The 18,355-nt window shown below is 47.1% G+C and overlaps 1 protein-coding gene and 1 long non-coding RNA gene across 2 annotated transcripts in view; one reads left to right on the top strand and one right to left on the bottom strand.

Annotated features, from left to right (window-relative positions):
- LOC113577570 (peripheral-type benzodiazepine receptor-associated protein 1) overlaps nucleotides 1–18,355 on the bottom strand; it is a 67,064-nt gene that overhangs the window by 20,305 nt on the left and 28,404 nt on the right. Inside the window, 10 exon segments of the mRNA XM_035526800.1 lie at nucleotides 202–252; nucleotides 809–913; nucleotides 1,109–1,231; nucleotides 1,343–1,432; nucleotides 2,374–2,457; nucleotides 3,456–3,617; nucleotides 8,601–8,759; nucleotides 9,761–9,937; nucleotides 10,804–10,932; nucleotides 11,408–11,515. Of these exon segments, the coding sequence (XP_035382693.1) occupies nucleotides 202–252; nucleotides 809–913; nucleotides 1,109–1,231; nucleotides 1,343–1,432; nucleotides 2,374–2,457; nucleotides 3,456–3,617; nucleotides 8,601–8,759; nucleotides 9,761–9,937; nucleotides 10,804–10,932; nucleotides 11,408–11,515 (1,188 nt within the window).
- Nucleotides 160–5,675, top strand: LOC118241512. Its single transcript, XR_004776137.1, has 2 exons — nucleotides 160–292; nucleotides 5,507–5,675. It is a non-coding gene; the product is annotated as an uncharacterized LOC118241512 (long non-coding RNA).

Genomic DNA, 18,355 nt, shown 5'->3' with positions numbered 1-18,355 from the left:
ATAATGAATAGACAATGCACAACAGAGGAGGAGCAGACGTCCACGCACAGACATTAAAACGTGAAACAAACACACACACCTCCTAGACAACTAATCATGGAGATCTGGAACATCTCTGTGTGTGTCAGGAGCAACACATGGGTAAGGTGCCAGAGAAAGGGAAGGGAAGTGAAGGGAAGGGTGGGGCAGTTGATTTCTCACCTCCAGCATCTGCACCACCCCTTCATGCTCCCGCTTGGCAAATAACTGAGCCTGGGGTAGGACACAGGAGACAAGCACACCGCCTGTGCCAGTGAGTATGGAACTGTAGCGACAGAGTCTACACAGATTCTATACAGTATTCTATATGTGCTGTGCATGGTGGTGTGTGACGTGTGGCGGTGCGTATGGCGGCGCGTATGGCGGTGTGTGGTGTGTATGGCGGCGTGTATGGTGGCGTGTGTAGTGTATGGCGGCGTGTGTAGTGTATGGCGGTGTGTGGTGTGTATGGCGGCGCGTATGGCGGTGTATGGTGTGTATGGCGGCGCGTGATGTGTAAAGCGGTGTGTATGGTGGCGTGTGTAGTGTATGGCGGTGTGTGGTGTGTATGGCGGCGCGTATGGCGGTGTGTGGTGTGTATGGCGGTGTGTGGTGTGTATGGCGGCGCGTGATGTGTAAAGCGGTGTGTATGGTGGCGTGTGATGTGTATGGCGGTGTGTATGGCGGCGCGTGATGTGTAAAGCGGTGTGTATGGTGGCGTGTGATGTGTATGGCGGTGTGTATGGTGGCGTGTGTAGTGTGTTTTTGTGTGCTGCGTGCATGCGCTGACCCGCTGAAGCCGTGTGATCTCTTCCTGTTTGAACTTGAGAACAGCCAGAGCTTGCTCATGTTCCAGCTCCAGATGCTGCCTGCGCTCTGCAACCTCTCTCATATGCTGCACGCACGCACACACGCACGCACGCACACACACACACACACACACACACACACACACACATATACATACATACACACAAACACACACTCTTAATTAAAGAGACAAGCTTTAAAGGCTGAGTCATCTAATGGTCTGCAGGCTGGCGCTCAGTAGCAGTAGTATATGCGGCTCATCCAGCTAAGGCGGCGCTACCTTCAGGACCTGCTCTAGGTTCTCCAGCTTGGCACGCAGTCTCTGGTTCTCCTCGAGAACACAACTGTGTCGAGCATTCACTCCTGCAAGGTCGCCTCTCAGTTCTTCATTCTCCACCTTATACTAGAGAGAGGGAGGGATGGACAAAGAGAGGGAGAGATGGACAGAGGGAATGAAAAAGTGAGAAATGAGACTTCCAATGTCAATGAAAAACACACACACACGCACGCTGACCTGGTCGAGCAGCTGAACCTTCCTCTTGAGGAAATCTGCTTCCTCTGTTAGGCATTCATTTTTAGAGTGTGCATCTTCAAGCTGGCTCTCCTGCACACAGGCACACACACACACACACACACACACACACACACACACCCACACCCACACACACCCATATGCGCGCGCACACACGCACCCACACACACCCATATGCGCGCGCACACACGCACCCACACACACACACACCCACCCATATGTGCACGCGCACACACCCACACCCACACACACACACAAACGATTACTGGTCGGTGTTGCAATTGGGTTGAAGTTTCCCTTAACCTGTCTGCTAGAAATTAAAACATTACCTTACATTTAACTGAGCAGCTCATTATAAAAGCCTAAAAAAGCTACTTCAGGAGACTTCATCTCACTTAGTGGTTTGCTTGTGCATTTGCAAGAGAAGCAAAATTTCTCTCATGACAGAAAAACCCAGAAACCACCAAGCGATCCAGCAAAAAGCGCTTTTTACCTTACAACTGACAAAAAACATGTCCTCCCTTTCAATGAGGAAAACTAATATAATACAGGCCAATTACAGTGCTGGTCTCCAGTGTTTACTGAAGCATGGAACAAGTCAGGTGTGACCATATGTGTTTGGCTTGAGAGCCATGTTTTTAAGTGGACAGCTTATTATGATCTAATAAATGAAAAGAAAAAAAATATTATAAAAATAATAATATTTATTTATTTTTCCTTCAACAACAATAATAATTTATATAATTTATTATTATTATTATTATTATTAAAAAAAACTTCATCATCCTCCTCCTCCTCCTCCTCTTTGGAATAGTGGCCTGGGAAATGAAACATGGACGATTTCTTCTTCCCATTCAGACATATGAATGTTTTTATTTTCTTTTTCTGGTCATCACACACACTTTTTGAAAGAGTCTCATTGTACATTTACAAAATAAGTGATGTTAGTTCTAATAACTGCTTGTTATGCGAATGAACGCAAGCCAGCTGACCTGTTATGAGAGCGGACTCACCAAATCCAGGCATCTTTTCTGCCTCTTTCTTGCTTCGTGCTCGAGGTCTTCACATTCTTTTCTCTTCTTGCTCAGCTCACTTTCCTACAGGATCACAAAGAGCCACAGAAGACTAAAACGTGAACTGAGAACCAAATTTAAAAAAAATCCCATAAGTAGAGGGTGGAGGGGAGAGTTTGCTCCACTGTACCCTCCATTTTTAATGGGAAACACTGATATTACTTTTTTTAAACATAAATTAAAAGAAAAGTGAAGGAAGGAAAAAAACAGAAGAACTACTACTAAGAAGAAGTTTGCTCCTAAAAGTGAGGGTCGCTAAGGTTCTGGGGTTCTTAAAAAAGAAAACGAAGAAACAAACAAAAACAAAAAAAAATCTTATGAAAGTAGGACTTAAATGTGTGCATTTAGCAAAACCACCTTAAAATGGCTTATCTACAATGCAATCTGTGTCCAACGGCTCCTCGCACACAAAAGCCTCTTAAACATGCTGTCAGCGTAATCCTGGTCACCACACGCACGTGGATGCTTCTGCTTAACCGCTACAGTGGAGTCTGTGTGGTCTAGGTGAGGAATGACCTGACAGCTTTAACTCTGTTGTACTCAATTGTACTGCGAAGCTTAGCATCCACTAATTATCTTAAATGCACCTTACACCGAAGCACCACAGAAGACGGGAATTGGTTCACTAGCCTGCAGAAGCAGCTGTGAGCCCTTCAAGATTGGTCAAGGTGGGAGAGTGGGCAGAGGATGACCAGTGCTCACCCACACTGTGACAGTTTTGCCAGAGGGGCAGTAATGGTGCTTAAAAGGCCTAAGAAAGGCACCAGTGATGAGGGACAGCACGTGGTTGTGAGCGTAGCCATTTGAGTGCTATGACATGACGTGGCATAAGCTCGCTAGAAGCAGATTACACAGAGGTAGAAACTGCCAGTGCATAAACAGCTGGATTCAGGGTCCACTTCGTAAATATCCAGAACGGTGGAATTTCTCTTCCATTAGCTTCCAGTAGCGTTCCAGTGTTAAAACTCACAAAAAAATAACCGAATCTTTCTTGTTAAACTGCTACCATGTAGAACCCTCACCAGAAATTGTAGTCGATCTTCTTGTGTCTGCCCTTCCTGGTGGGCGGAGCTTGTGTCTTGCCTGGGTGTCGATTGTGTTCCAGACTCCTCCTCCTCTCCAGTCGTTTCCCCTTTAACAAGGGCCTCATCTACTACTACAGGGTACAGTTTTTCAGACCCAACCTGGTAGGGGCAAACACACACATATTATTATTATTATTAAAAATATATTTAAACGCATTTAAAAAATTTATTTAAAATCAGGGGATGTTAAAGTCAATGTGAACTGAAAAATGGAACATATCTGCCTCCTGAATGTGACATATTTCCAAGTTGAACTGAGAAGAGAAAGCCAGAACATTTTAACATCTGACATTTTTAACAGATTGTGAAAAGTGGGTGTTTCATATTTAAAATGGAGAAGGAACCGTCATATCTGTCAACAGCAGAGTGCAGGCAAGTTGCATTCGTGAAACACTACCAATGCCTTGGACATAATCTTCAAAATTAAATTATTTTTTAAAAAGTTAAGTATTTTAGAGTATTGGTAGAGATCAACCAAATACACAACTGCCTATGTTGCTGATAGCTACTATCAGCACAAACTAGCTCAGAAAACTATGCCATGAAATTATCGTTTAATATTAGATTTTGGCATGGTTAAATGTCAGAAAAGCGGGCAAATGCCATTGGACTTTGACTACAGATTTTGGAGAAACAAGATATTTTATTTTGAATTGTGCTTAATATGACAGGACATGTCATTCGAAGACAATTCGAGGCAGTCTAAATTAGTTATCGTATGCAAATTAATTTATGCAACTTAGAATTATGCAAAGTAAGTTAGCAACTCTGCACTGACATTCTTCCCTTATTACCCACAATTTTTAAAGAATTGTTTTTTAACAACATTTTCTGGATATCAATCAAATTTTAAATACCTGTTCTAATCTTAAAGTAGGTTTCCATAATCTTCTGGTTCCTGCTTCTACTGCACTTAAATTTCTTTTTGCAGATTACACAAGAACCAAAACAATGGGCTGACATAAAAAAATAACTATTTACAGTGATGATGTGTAGCAGCGATCTGTTTTAAAGTCAGAATTCAGAACACTACCATTAGCAGTTAGCGCTAGCCTGTAGTACAGAACATCTCATCTTCTCTTAGAGTCAAGGGCCAAGCCTCCACAGCTAATCTTAGACACTACGCCTACCACTGCTCTAAGTAGAATTACGCCATTACGCTCAAGGTTATGACCCGGTAGATAACCACAGATTGGACTCAACATACAATACCAAGGCAATTTACAGGAAAGGACAAGGCAGAATACTTTTTGAGGAAGCAGTGTATGCTGCTGGAAGCTACAGATGCTACAGTGCTGGGTGGGGTATTAATGGGGAAGGGTATTAAGGGGGAGGGGCATTAAGGCAAAAGATTCCATCAGAATGAACAACCAAATCTAGAAGGCTGGACAAGCCAATGGGACCAACCTGGACTGCCTGGAATTTGTAGTTCAGTAGCGGATAACGGCAAAACTGCTCCTAATCGATCATGGACAATTCCTCTCGTCCCCTCAATGGCTACGTAATCAAACAGCGGAGCACTCTTTATTTGATTGATCTATCTACTGAGTACTACTCATCAACACTATTTTAACTGTCACTTTAATCTGTTCTGCACAACAATGCTTTAGTATGATCACCTGACTCTTTACAATCAACGAAGCCATTACCTGCATACTACTTACATACAACCTTGTGTGTCTTTGTAGGATCTTGTGTGTATAGTATTGTTTGTACTTGAAGTACTGTGTATGCAGATGTAACAATTCCACACACTCGTGTGTGTGTGTGTGTGTGTGTGTGTGTGTGTGTGTGTGTGCGTGCGTGCGTGTGTGCGTGCGTGTGTGTGCACGTGTGTGCGTGCGTGCAATTTTCAGTCCTGGGTTTTGTAACCAGTGGTAGTTGACTGAATAGATAATGTCAGTAGTTGGTATCAGACCTGACTCTTAGGTAAAAGCAGTATAGATAATCTGCTGGACTAGACCCTGAACACGCATGTTCAATTCCAGAATCCTGGACCGGATATTGCCTTGGTGGTCTGGAACTGAAGACCCTTGTGCCTGAGAGTCCAGCGAAGCCTCTGGTTTCTGGTTTTAGGACCATTATCATGTCAGAATGAGCTGGGCTAGAGTTTGGACTGTAACAGGCTAACTGAAAATAAAGTCTTACTTTATGTTGTCTGGTTTATATGTGATGAAATCTGTAACTGATTTTTCTCTCTATAGCTCTCGTTCTCTCTCTGTTTGGTGTGCTGGGTTGCAAAGCACAACATAAAAAACTCCCCTCTAAGTGCTGCACACACAAATTAACCAACAGGCAGGGATGGTGAAAACCTCTTTCCATGTAGAGAGGTTTTCTCATTGGTTAATACAGATGGACCATGTTGAGGGTTTTAGCTGCTGATGACATAGCACAAGACCATTATAACTGCTATGTTCTTGAAATAAATCGGTCACTTTACCTTTAAGACCACAAGCCACAGTTCACAAGCACGACCGTGGCGTATATTTCTGTCACTGAAATATAAAGAGAAACGTGTACTTTTCAGGTCACATGTATGCTCACATCCGATGTTAGGAGAAAAATCTGTTTGTTAGAAACACCTCGTAGATGTATGCTTACAGCCTGCAGCACACGGCTTGTCAGCTGGCTACCAGGGAGAGATTTCTGAGTCGTTAAGAGGGCGGACATAAAAGCTCCAGCAACGCGGCTGTCTTCTACATTCATACCAGTGCCACACGCTCCGCGGTGCCTCCTAGCGTTACATAAGCGACACATGCTGCTAGAATCAGCATGCGCTGCCATGCTATGGTGCTCTGCAGCACCATTATACTAAGAACTGAGCAACTTCGTTTTCTGGTGCTGCCAGAACTTCTCATCCTACCGGAGAAGCTAAAAGGCCAAAACCTCTGCAAGCCGAGCCTACAGTTCTAGAGGTCCTAACACAGGTCCCAGGGTGTCGGAACCGGGGCCATGTGAACTACGGGCCTGCACGACCTATATAAAGCTACCGCAGAGACGCCGTGCGCCAGTGGCGGTGTAGTCAACATGGTGGTCAGTGTGTAAGCACAGTGCAGTAATCCCCTGTGGACTACCGAATGGGGAACCGGATCACTTCTTTTAAAAGCATCTTAATGGATTGGCCCGGCTGCAGTTTCTCCACTTCTTTTGCAATGAAACTGAGTGACGCAGATCAGTGTCTGCCCAGTCTTGGAAGGAGTGTTTGTGTAAGCACAAACGTGACTAGTGCAAGCTGTGGGTTTCCACGTGTATATACAAAAAACTCCTAAAATCTAGCTGGCAGGGAACATCAACTTGTAAGCGAGAAGTTGTCTGCAGGGTAACCGTACCAACCACGGTAATGAGAAGAGTGAGTAGGAAGTGTCATAATCTGGGCTAACACTCGCGCGCGACTCTCATATTGACACGGTGATGGCGCAGTACACAACTCGAGCTGCTGTAGGAAAGGCAGACGGCATCCGCGGAGGGCGTACACTGACAGCAGACAACCTCAAGCTACAGTTGGCACATTGACACTGCAGGTTGCGCGCACACACACACACACACACACACACACACACACACACCTACCCTCTGCCTGTGAGCTGGGGGACAGCAAAAAGAGTGCCGCACCAGGCCCCGTGGGTCAGACCTCAGGGGAGCTGGTCAGCTCTTCGGCCACCATCCAGAACCCTCTCACCGCTACCACGGCAACAGCCGGAGGGATTACTGGACCATACCATTCCCCTGTCAGAGGGGATTAAAGCATGCACAACGTGGCACCTTTCTGTGCGAGCATGAGCGTGTGTGTGTTTGTCAGACAATTGAGCAGATGAACAGAGCGGTCACTCGTGTTGTGACAGAAGGAGGTCTCACAGTGAAACCTAAAGTGGTCAGCAAGCTCTAAAATAGAGTATAACGCAAACTACACACAGACATAAGGAATTTGAGGATTTGTCTTACTGTAATGGTGTTTTAAGAGTTTTTGAAAGGGAAAACGGCTTACAACCACCTGAAATTCCAGACCATGCAAGACTTCACCAAAGCCACTCAACTAAAACACATGATGAAATTCCAATGGAAATTTTCCCCTCCAGCTCATCTCTGTTCCTCCATCACTGCTTCTCTCCTCCTTCTTCTTTTCTCCTCTCTTTCTGTTTGTCTCCACTTCCTCCTGGATTTACTACCAACAACATTCCCCCCCCCCCCTTTTACATTGGCAGGGGATAAGGACTCTCTCAGTGCTGTGAAAAGCCATGTGTCTCACTCCATTCCCTCCTGTCTAGGGGGGAGCTTAGACAGTGTGGCAGACCATGGCACAGTCAAGAATGTATGAGCACCAAAACAAGACTCGGTAGTGTAAACACACAGTAAGCCTAGCAAAAAAAAAAAAAAAAACACACACACACACACACACACACACACACACACACACACAGGACCACGCACAGCAAGTGGCTGAGCAGAAGTGCACGTGGTGCCATTACAATGGGCATTACGTCATAACCGCTGAATAATGGTCGTGCCACACGCTCTAACGGCCAGCGCTCACCACGGTGAGCCGGGGTGAAATCGCCGAGCAAGGCACATGGCACGACTGCTCTTCACAGTCACGGTCAGGGAAAAACGGCCCAGTAATGACGGCATAATGACAGCTGAAGCGTGGACAGCACTGGGAGTTTCCCCATGGGAGAGCAGAGCATCATACGAACACAGAACACCTTAAAGATTCAAGTAAAGCTGGGAAACGAGGGTCCTATTGATGACCGGCGCTATGGTAACTGCTGGCACCATGCTACTCCAAAGACCTTGAGCAGAGAGGGCTGTGTGCGTGGGACACGGTCATGCAGACAGCAGCACTGCAATGTAACTCGGAATTTCATATTTCTTCATCTTTATATGTAGCTTTTTCTAGTGCGTTTCAGCCCCATACCTCCTTATGTGGCCGGCATAACAGGGAAAGTGAATACAAAATGATGGAATATGCTGATAAAGCAGAGATATGCTTTATCAGTGAAGTGAAACACTGAAAGGCTCACTTATGAGCAGAGCTGTGCCACGAGTTGCCACAGGGGGGCGCTGTAGTGCGGCCTATGCTCTTACCATCTGGTTGTTCCGCTCTGCCTCTGGAGGAGCTCCTCCAGGGGGGACCTGTTCTCGCACCGAGGTGACAGACAGCTGCCTCTGCAGACGCAGCACCTCCTTCTGGGACTCTTTCAGCAGGCGCTCGACCTCCTGCTCTCCTGATGGGCCTGGGCTGTCCTGCAGGGGGGAGAGAGAGGGGGAGAGAGCGAGCGGGAAGGAGGGAGAGAGAGAGAGAGAGAGAGAGAGAGAACGGCTGGGTTTGAAATAGACTGCCATGTCTATTAGCATGACTCAGCAGAATGGAGAGACCACCTTAGTCTCAAAGACCTGCCGTGGAAATGTGAGAACATCCTGTCTTAGAACATTCCTTCCTCCCAGAGCTCACATCTCCAGAATCATACTGGGCTGCCTGCTGTTCCTGTAACTTGGCAGAAAGTTCACTTGCTATGGCTTTAAACTAAACTTTGAGACTCTGGTTATACACCTATTATGAGGCCCCTGGACAGGGCCAGGCCTGGACTCTGGCAAGATACACTCTGAAGAAGTTCTGCCTTAATCTGGGAGTGTGCTGGAGGGGTTAGAAAGACAACGATAACCTTCCTACCATCTAGTGGGCAAATCTCCCTTATATGCGCACACGCACACACATGCACGCACGCATGCACATGCACGTACACACGCACGCACAAGTCCTCCTTGGGAGTCATGCTATCTGAGCTGAGTGGAATGCCAGGACATTTCTGCAGACCAGCCTGGCACGTGACTTAAAGGTTCCCTATACAAACGTGTACACCAGAAGACAGTGTGACACTTGCAAAGCATCCATCTTATCAGGCCAGTGATGTACAGAGTGATCGGGGATGCTTCCCAAAGCACAAAGCCTTTATTCTTAGCATCACCCAGAATGTAGACGGAGCGCTAACCCACTGCAGTGTCATCCATCATCCACCAGGGGGCAACCAAGGACAAAGTCAAAACATAGCCACGCCACAGAGTGAAGACTGTACACTAATTACACATGACTTCAACTGACTTCATTAACAACTTTACAGCATCACATCAAGCTAACGTTAAGTTGTGATAAATGTGTGTGAACCAGCAAATTAACTGTTAGGCTTTAGACAGTGTCATGAGGTTAAGTGGACGACAGGATATATGTGTGTGTGTGTGTGAGATACCTTTCCCTGCCCTAGCTTGGCCTCCAGCTGCCTGCACTGGCGCTGCAGGGTGGCGATCTCCTTGTCTTTGGAGAGGAGCGTGTCAGCATGCAGGGCCAGGTCCCGTGCCCGCTGCCTCGCAAACGCCCGCTTGTACTGTTCCACCGCCCCAACCTTTATGGGGATGGGGGAGTTTACCTACACACACACACACACACACATAGATGGAGAGAGAAATTTACACAATGTAACAGAGAGAGAGAGAGAGAGAGAGAGAGAGAGATGCAGCAGTGATCTTAACACAAGTAAGCATCATGATTCCTTCAGTGGCATTTGGTCTTCTGCACACTTTCTATCAGTATAGACATATACTGTATGGTGTAGACTGGTGAATGGTTCTTCACCTGACCCTACATACACTACTAGTTAACTGGGCCATTTTGACATCGCCGGCTCTGGACGGTTTTGGGGGTTTTTTTTGTTTGTTTTTTTGCATCGGCTGAAGTTTATTTTTTTTATTATCTGTGGACATTTATATAATTTACATTTTTTAAAGTACATGGTAGTACATGGTAGACAGAGTTCAGATCTACTTAAGCAAAGAGACAAAAAACCCACCAACAACTAAATCGGCCATCATTCTCTCTGCTGCTGAAAAATCCATATGTACAGACCACTGCACACTGCTATACACCGAGTGCAACCAACCAAACTATAAGCTTCATTCAGCTTCTGCTGCGACTCAGGTCCATCTGTGCTGCGTGCATGCGTGCGTGTGTGTGTGCCGCTGCTTTGCCTGGAGGTGTGTGGGTGTCTCAGGGCCCTGGAGCAGTGTAACAGGTGCAATGCTATAACAGCCCCCTAGTCCCACCAGAGAGAACAGACAGATGACCTTCTGGAGTGGTTACACCCCACTCATTCACTCACACACACACACACACGGTTGGAATCTAGTTGCTACTACTGTTTACCTAAGCTTGTCATAAAACCCTGGTGTTTCCTGGCTGAGCGGGTGGTCAGAAGTCTGCTAATGGGGTGGGGCTAACAGGGTGGGCGGGTCATACCACTTTGAGGTTGGCCTCCTGTAGCTTGTGTGCCCTCTCCTCTAGGCGCTTTGCCAGGACAGCCAGCTCTGCATTCTTCCTCCTCAGTCTCCTGACCTTCTCCTCCGTCTCAGGGCAGCTGCTCTTTCGCTGAGAGAGAGAGAGAGAGAGAGAGAGAGAGAGAGAGAGAGAGAGAGAGAGAGAGAGAGAGAGAGAGAGAGAGGAACGCAGAAGAGTAGAGAGAAGAGAGGAAAACAAAAGAGAATATGGAAGTCAGCCTGTGTACAAGCAACAGATTGGCAGGGGATGACTTTCACAGAGAGAGAGAGAGAGAGAGAGAGCTGTCCCCATATGGGATGGAAGCGAGAGAATAAGATACAGGAGGATAGGCAGATGGGACAAAAAACAGGCAGCAAAAGTGTCCCTCCTATCCCATCTTAGGTGTAGTTTTAGGCTGCATCTAAAACATGTGTGCTCCGTTGCCTAGGAAACAACCTTTGACTCCTCCAACTGCCCATATCCACAAATACAGGATCAAAATCCTTCCACCCTCAAGCACCGTCACATCATTACAGCAAAATCTTCCAAACTGTTTTCAGACCAGCAGGGAAAGGCAGGTTCTCACCAGGAGGATATTGTCCTCTCTGAGCGTGGAGCAAGTATTCTCCAGCTCCTCCAGCGCTCTCAGCAGCTCCGCGTTCTGCCGGACCAGGAAGCCGTAGTCCGTGCCACTCTGCATAACACAAGATGTGGAAAGACACCGGTTAAGGCTGCCTCGGGACTGCATAATCTCATGTTTTTGAGGTACAGAAACAGAAATAGCATCTCGCTCTGTCTCACACAAACACACACACACACACACACACACGTGCGCACACAGCATTTTCCCTCCGCTGCCAGCTTCCCACAGGCATGTTGTTGAAAGAACGTCTCTTATGAGAGCTGACAGCTAAACAGAAGCTTTCAGTGGAAGAGCTAAATTAGGCCATTGAAACCAGAACAGCATGTTATCACATCACAACACAACACAGCCAGGTGATGATACCTATACACATATATAAACAGAGAAAGAGTCTGCTAATTACATTTTCATTTTGGTTGACTGAAACAAAAGACCATTAGATCTCCCACAGAGCTCCAACAGATCGGGTCTCTTTGACATCCGTTCGTTCTTTGGGTTCCTTCCGTGTCCGCCCCACCCGCATCACGGCATCGAGTTCATATTCTTCCCTCGTCGGGTAGCTGATGGCAGTAGCCAAAATACTGAATTTTTCAATAGATTGAGGTTTTTAAAATATCTACGGCTAAGTCAGTATGGCAGTATCAAGAACATGGGCTCAAATGTATAGTTGACAGAGTAAGAGCAAGAAGTGGAGGATGTTGATAAAGAGGATAGGGGATCCACACCAGTGTTGACAGAGAGCCTTCAATGATATTTTAATCACCTCTAGTGATGCCCCAAGTTTCGGTCTTGATTAAAATGACAGAATATGGTCCTTAGCTTCAATCAATACGGTGATTTGACGCACGATACATTGAATATCGCAATCCAAGGCAAAATTATCACCATGTCCATTTACATCCATATCTCCTCTGCCATGACCCAGCTGGCAGTGCGTCACTGGAACAAAAGTGCACCGACAGCACGGCAGGGGAATTATACACATGTGGCTAATCACGGCAACGTCCTTGAGCACCTGGCACCAAGTTTCTGTCGTGGGAGTTGTTAGGACTGCCCGTGTCCACCTGTTTAAGTCCAATGACCCGCATGAGGCGGAACCGGCCGCTGAGCTGCCTGTCGAGGCTCTCCTGGCAAAAGAACCTGCGCCAAGAACACCCTCCAGCCTGGCCAGGCCTGCCAGGGCGTGTGCCAGACAAGCAGTGCTGCAGACACAACACACAGTGCTTACTGACGGGTATGACGGGGGGGGCGGGGGGCACCTTCCATGGTGGCAAGTGTGTTTACAGCGATGGCTCTGAATAAATCTGAACAGAAGATACATTTAGGGGTGTTGGACAAAAGATGTGCGTTCTATGGTCTGGTGTGGTTTTTTTCCTGTCTCCATCCCCCTTTGGGTCTCTTCTCTGTGCTCCCCATGACCACCTGTATTCCCGCACACACACACAAACACACACACACACACGTATGTACAAAGGCACGTACATGTGGACACACACATGCACACACACAAAACCGTGAAACAAAACAATGAAGTGGCAGTGTGAACTACAACACTGTTCTTTAAACAGCACTTAATGGAGCCAGTGTCTAGGACCACGGCAGCTCTAGAAGGTCTAGGTCTAGGGCCCAGCCGGGCTTTCGGCTCAGCGCTACGGGGAGCCGCCATCACTCATGCACTTCCTGCTATAACCAACCGACCCCCAAAGGGAGGCAGGGCAAGAACGGACCATGCTCGGCCCCTTTCCAGAACGTTCTGTGAGCTACATATAGTGAGTGTAATTTCACTGTAGTCACACACAAGGTTATACGCACCTTATTGCGTTGCGTGTTCGAGTAGGCAGGATGCAGCAGAAATCTGATCTGGGATGCTGTGAAGTTACTGAATGTACAGTAATTGGGGGGGGGGGGTTGTGTTCATTAGCCAAGGACAAAAGGGCACAGTTTTTGGGGTCCAGCACACCAGATGAGGGGGAATGAGGAGGAGGGGTGAGGATCGTTAACGGGACAGCAGTCTTGGCATTTGCTTGTTCCATTATGCAAATGTAATTTTGTCTGTAAAAAAGGCACGGCAGCCATGGGCTTATAGCACAGCTAACGTGACTACCAATAACTGAAAAACCTCTTATTCTGCAAAACTCTGTGAGAGACATGAGTGCCTGGCAAAATATACAATAAAAACTATCAAAGAAATTGTGTTGTAAATTGTCTCTATTGGATTTGAATGACATATATCTCACAGCAGCTTGTAGTGCAGAGGGATACACTGAAACATACAGCTCAGACACACACACACACACACACACACATCTGTATGCATGCACATGTATAGATATACACCTTACATACATACACATCTCAACCACATGGTAGCTTCAATAAATCCTTCTGCATGCTTCTGTATTAACACCCTGTACTGACACACAGTACTAACACTCTGCATTGACACCCTGCACTGACACACAGTACTGACACCCTGTACTGACACCCTGTACTGACACCCTGTACTGACACACAGTACTAACAATTCTGTATTAACACCCTGTACTGACACACGGTACTAACAATTCTGTATTAACACCCTGTACTGACACCCTGTACTGACACACAGTACTAACACTGTATTAACACCCTGTACTGACACACAGTACTAACACTCTGCATTAACACCCTGTACTGACACACAGTACTGACACCCTGTACTGACACCCTGTACTGACACACAGTACTAACAATTCTGTATTAACACCCTGTACTGACACACGGTACTAACAATTCTGTATTAACACCCTGTACTGACACCCTGTACTGACACACAGTACTAACACTGTATTAACACCCTGTACTGACACACAGTACTAACACTCTGCATTAACACCCTGTACTGACACACAGTATTGACACCCTGTACTGACACCCTGTACTGACACCCTGTACTGACATACAGTACTAACAATTCTGTATTAACACCCTGTACTGACACACGGTACTAAAAATTCTGTATTAACACCCTGTACTGACACACGGTACTAACACTCTGTATTAACAAACTGTACTAACACACGGTACTGAAAGATGGTACTAACACACGGTACTAACACACGCACATGCATGTACACACAACCATATACATGTAAAAGCGTGTACACACACACACACACACACACACACACACACACACACACACGCACGCGCGTGCACACACATCTAGAGTCTCGCCTGTTCTACAAAGGCCTACCTCTTGCCTAAAACACCTTAACTCAACCTCACCCGTGCCTCAGATGTGCACAGGGACGTGATGCAGAAGCAGCTTGGGCATCTTCACCCAGGCCAGTGCCAGACTTGTCCTCACCGTAAACTAGTCAGGACCTTCGAGCACTGAAAGCATAAACAGTGTGGTGGGAAGACGGGAGGAGCATCACGCATTCAGTCAACCCCCACCCTGTCTGCAAACAGTCCGACCAACGGCCATTAACGTCTACACATGGCGTTCAGACACAGTGCTCATTCACATGCGTTGAGTCCACCCATGTGTTGTAATTGCCCTTCGTAGGGGGCTATTCTGTCTGCTCTCCTTCTCTCTCTCTCTCTCTCTCTCTCTCTCTCTCTCTCTGATGAGGCCAAAACCCTGCAGTATCCACATGGAGGGAAAAGGGGAGTTTGACTGAGGATGTGCTGCAGGTGAACAAAGAGGGGAAGACAGATGTCTACATAAAGGCATGTGTGCATGTTGGGTAAGACAGATTGGCTCCTCTGCTTACTAGGCTGGTTCCTGTCCATCCCATCACCCAGCTTTTCCTCCATGTCTCACCCTCTGCTATCTTTCTCTCTCTCTCTCTCTCCGATCTGAACAGATGCAATCAGAGATAATTGAAAGCTGAGCCGCAGCTCCAAAGCAACTGCCACCCCGGCAACCAGACTGGAGACAGTGCCCACGGCGATGCTCGCCACAGAGAGTCCCATGTGTCTCCAAGGACTGGCATGGCCAGGGTAAAGCCCCCATCCCCCCCAGGTAAATCATGCTCCCCAAGACTCCTCTAATGGGGCGCAGGTGGACGCGCACACACGCGGCATTTAGCGAGGGCAGGACAATATACAGAAATCAAGCCGGGGGATATGCACATCGACGCAGTGAGGCCAGCCATAGCCTACAGACATGAAGCATGTAGCTAGGAGACAGCAGGTAGGGGACAGCAGGTAGGAGACAGCAGCGAGGAGACTGCAGCGATAAGACGGCAGCGAGGAGACGGCAGCGAGGAGACGGCAGCGGGGAGACGGCAGCGAGGAGACGGCAGCGGGGAGACTGCAGCGGGGAGACGGCAGCGGGGAGACTGCAGCGGGGAGACGGCAGCGGGGAGACGGCAGCGGGGAGACTGCAGCGGGGAGACGGCAGCGGGGAGACGGCAGCGGGGAGACGGCAGCGAGGAGACGGCAGCGAGGAGACTGCAGCGAGGAGACTGGATTATAACGGTTCAGTGGCCTGATGCCAGCATTCGAGCTTTTGTTTAATAAATGAGATCTTAAAAAGGCTGTTTCTCATGTGTGCACGTTATGTCCTATGCTGTCTACTGCTGCACCCAGGGAACAAAAGAGAGAGAGAGAGAGAGAGAGAGAGAGAGAGAGCGCAAGGGAGAGAGATGGGGGAAAGAGGGTAGAAAGAGAGACATACACAGATAATTATCTCCATCAGTCCATCCCTATTTCTATCGGTCCATCCTATCTATCTAAAAATGTTTCAAACTACAGAGATCAGAGGGAGAGAGAGAGAGAGAGAGAGAGAGAGAGAGAGTAAGACAGAGAGAGAGAGAGAGAGAGAGAGACTTCTGTGCACGAAGTCTTCTGACAGGTAAATTTTGAGCTAAAATTTTAACAAGGTTAAATATAAATTACTAAGTGCTTGTAGAACAAAAACAGAAGAATGGCGCATTTATAGACCAGTGATGTAGATGAGATTACAGTATGTATATTACACAGAGGAGCCCAACGATTCACAAAGAATTTGGGAATATATTTAATTTTTACTGATCAGTGTAAATATAAACAAATAAACAGACGTGAGAGATTTCATTCCAAACCCTCAATACACAGCCATCTTTATTATTAATTATCATGCAAATAAATAAACACCCCACCCCCCAGATTGGCTCTGCTTGTTGTGAAGGATTGTAATGGGTCACTTGTCCCCTCACATTTGTATCTGTGCGGCATTCCTAGAGCAGACTGCAGGACTGCAGAACTGCAGCTGTACTTGAGGAAAGACCAGCAGCATGAGCGGAAAGTCTGAGAACATACCAGAACCTGTTAGAGCCACAGTGTTGGGCAGTGAGACCCATAACACGTTCACAAAAACAAAGATCTGGAGGGAGAGAGAGAGGGAGAGAAAGAAAGGAAGAAATGGATGAGAAGACAGTCACTCACATCAAACATTTATACCCACCACACACACACACACACACACACACACACACACACACACACACACACACACACACACACTTCACCTTATTTTTTCAGCCTTCACTGCTTTTTTCCGGCCGTCACTGCTGTTCTGTATTCAGTTCAGGCCCTTTCACATATCTCTAGCCAACACCAGGCCTTCTCTCAGAGAAGTCATAGCTGCACTACTAATCCATGAAACCTCCACCACACTATTCACTTACAGTGTCGTAACTGTCCAATTAATGGGCCTGTTTCACTAGGACGCGCGTTCCCTGACTCATCTGTGTCATTCCCTCACCCGTCCAAAGGCAGTCAACACGATAAAGGGGGCAGAAGATGCATGTGGAGAGAGAGAACGGTGAGAAAGACGAGAGGCAAGAATGAGAGAGACGCGGAGGAGCACGCGTTCCGTGCGCCGTCTGAGGATCCTCTCTGTTCCCACGCGCCGCCACCACCCAACGGCTTCCCGTCCAAGGGCTGTCAAAAACGCTGACAGGCAGCCGACAAGCAAACTCCGTGAGGTGCTCCAGCGAAACACGGCCAGTCCCGCGGAGGCTACCGACAGGAAACGCGGGCTATGATGGAAGTGAGGATAGGACCTTATTCTATTACTGGAAAACGCAACAATGGCGATTTTAAAAAACAAAAAACAAAAGTGGTTCGAGGTGGACCGCAACCGACTGCTGCTGTCGGAAGAGACGGGAAAGCGACTGCCAGTTTGGCAAAAACAAAATGGGATAAGGAAGCGCAAGTCAAACATGCCAAGTTGGCTCTTCACAGGCCGGGGGATGAGGGGAGAGACAGAGTGAGAGAGAGAGAGGGAGGGGTTTAATAGAGCAGATGCACGTGCTCTTGTACAGCAGTCTCATGAACGATAATATGCAAATGATGAATGGTTTGATCTTCCGCCCGCACGCATGCGCACACCCGCTGTCCTGGATAACGCGGGGATGTAAAGGGCCCTGTTCGTAACACTCCACATGCTGTGGAGACACACGCGTCAGCAGTTAACGCACGAGTGCAGACAGCAAAACCCAGAAGGGGATCTCCGTGGTTTGGGGAGTCGGGTGTGTGTGCGTGTGTGCATGCCTATGCACGCGTGTGTGGGTACACATACTAGAGATGGGCGATATGGCAGATGTATTTTGCAATACATCGCCACAATACACAAATTTTGTGATCTGAGTTATTCCAAGGTTTGCTTGGAAGCTGGAACCAACACAATGTGCCATCAAAACTAATAAATAAACAACACAGTTTTAACAGTTTGTGGTTTTATGTAACACTACTGGTCATTATTTACAGGCACTCTATAATTTATCATTTCTAAATGTCTATTTTTATTAAACATGTTAAGTGTTCTAGAAGTGCTGACAACAACAATAACCTCCTAAAAGTGTTTCCAGACTTAAAGGATATGTATTAATAAACTATTTCAGTGCTTGAGCACATAGA

Source organism: Electrophorus electricus, chromosome 6, assembly GCF_013358815.1.
Source record: "Electrophorus electricus isolate fEleEle1 chromosome 6, fEleEle1.pri, whole genome shotgun sequence".
NCBI classification, from domain to species: Eukaryota; Metazoa; Chordata; class Actinopteri; order Gymnotiformes; family Gymnotidae; genus Electrophorus; species Electrophorus electricus.
The sequence above is the reverse complement of the archived record's forward strand: the minus strand, read 5'-3'. Positions and strand labels throughout refer to the sequence as shown.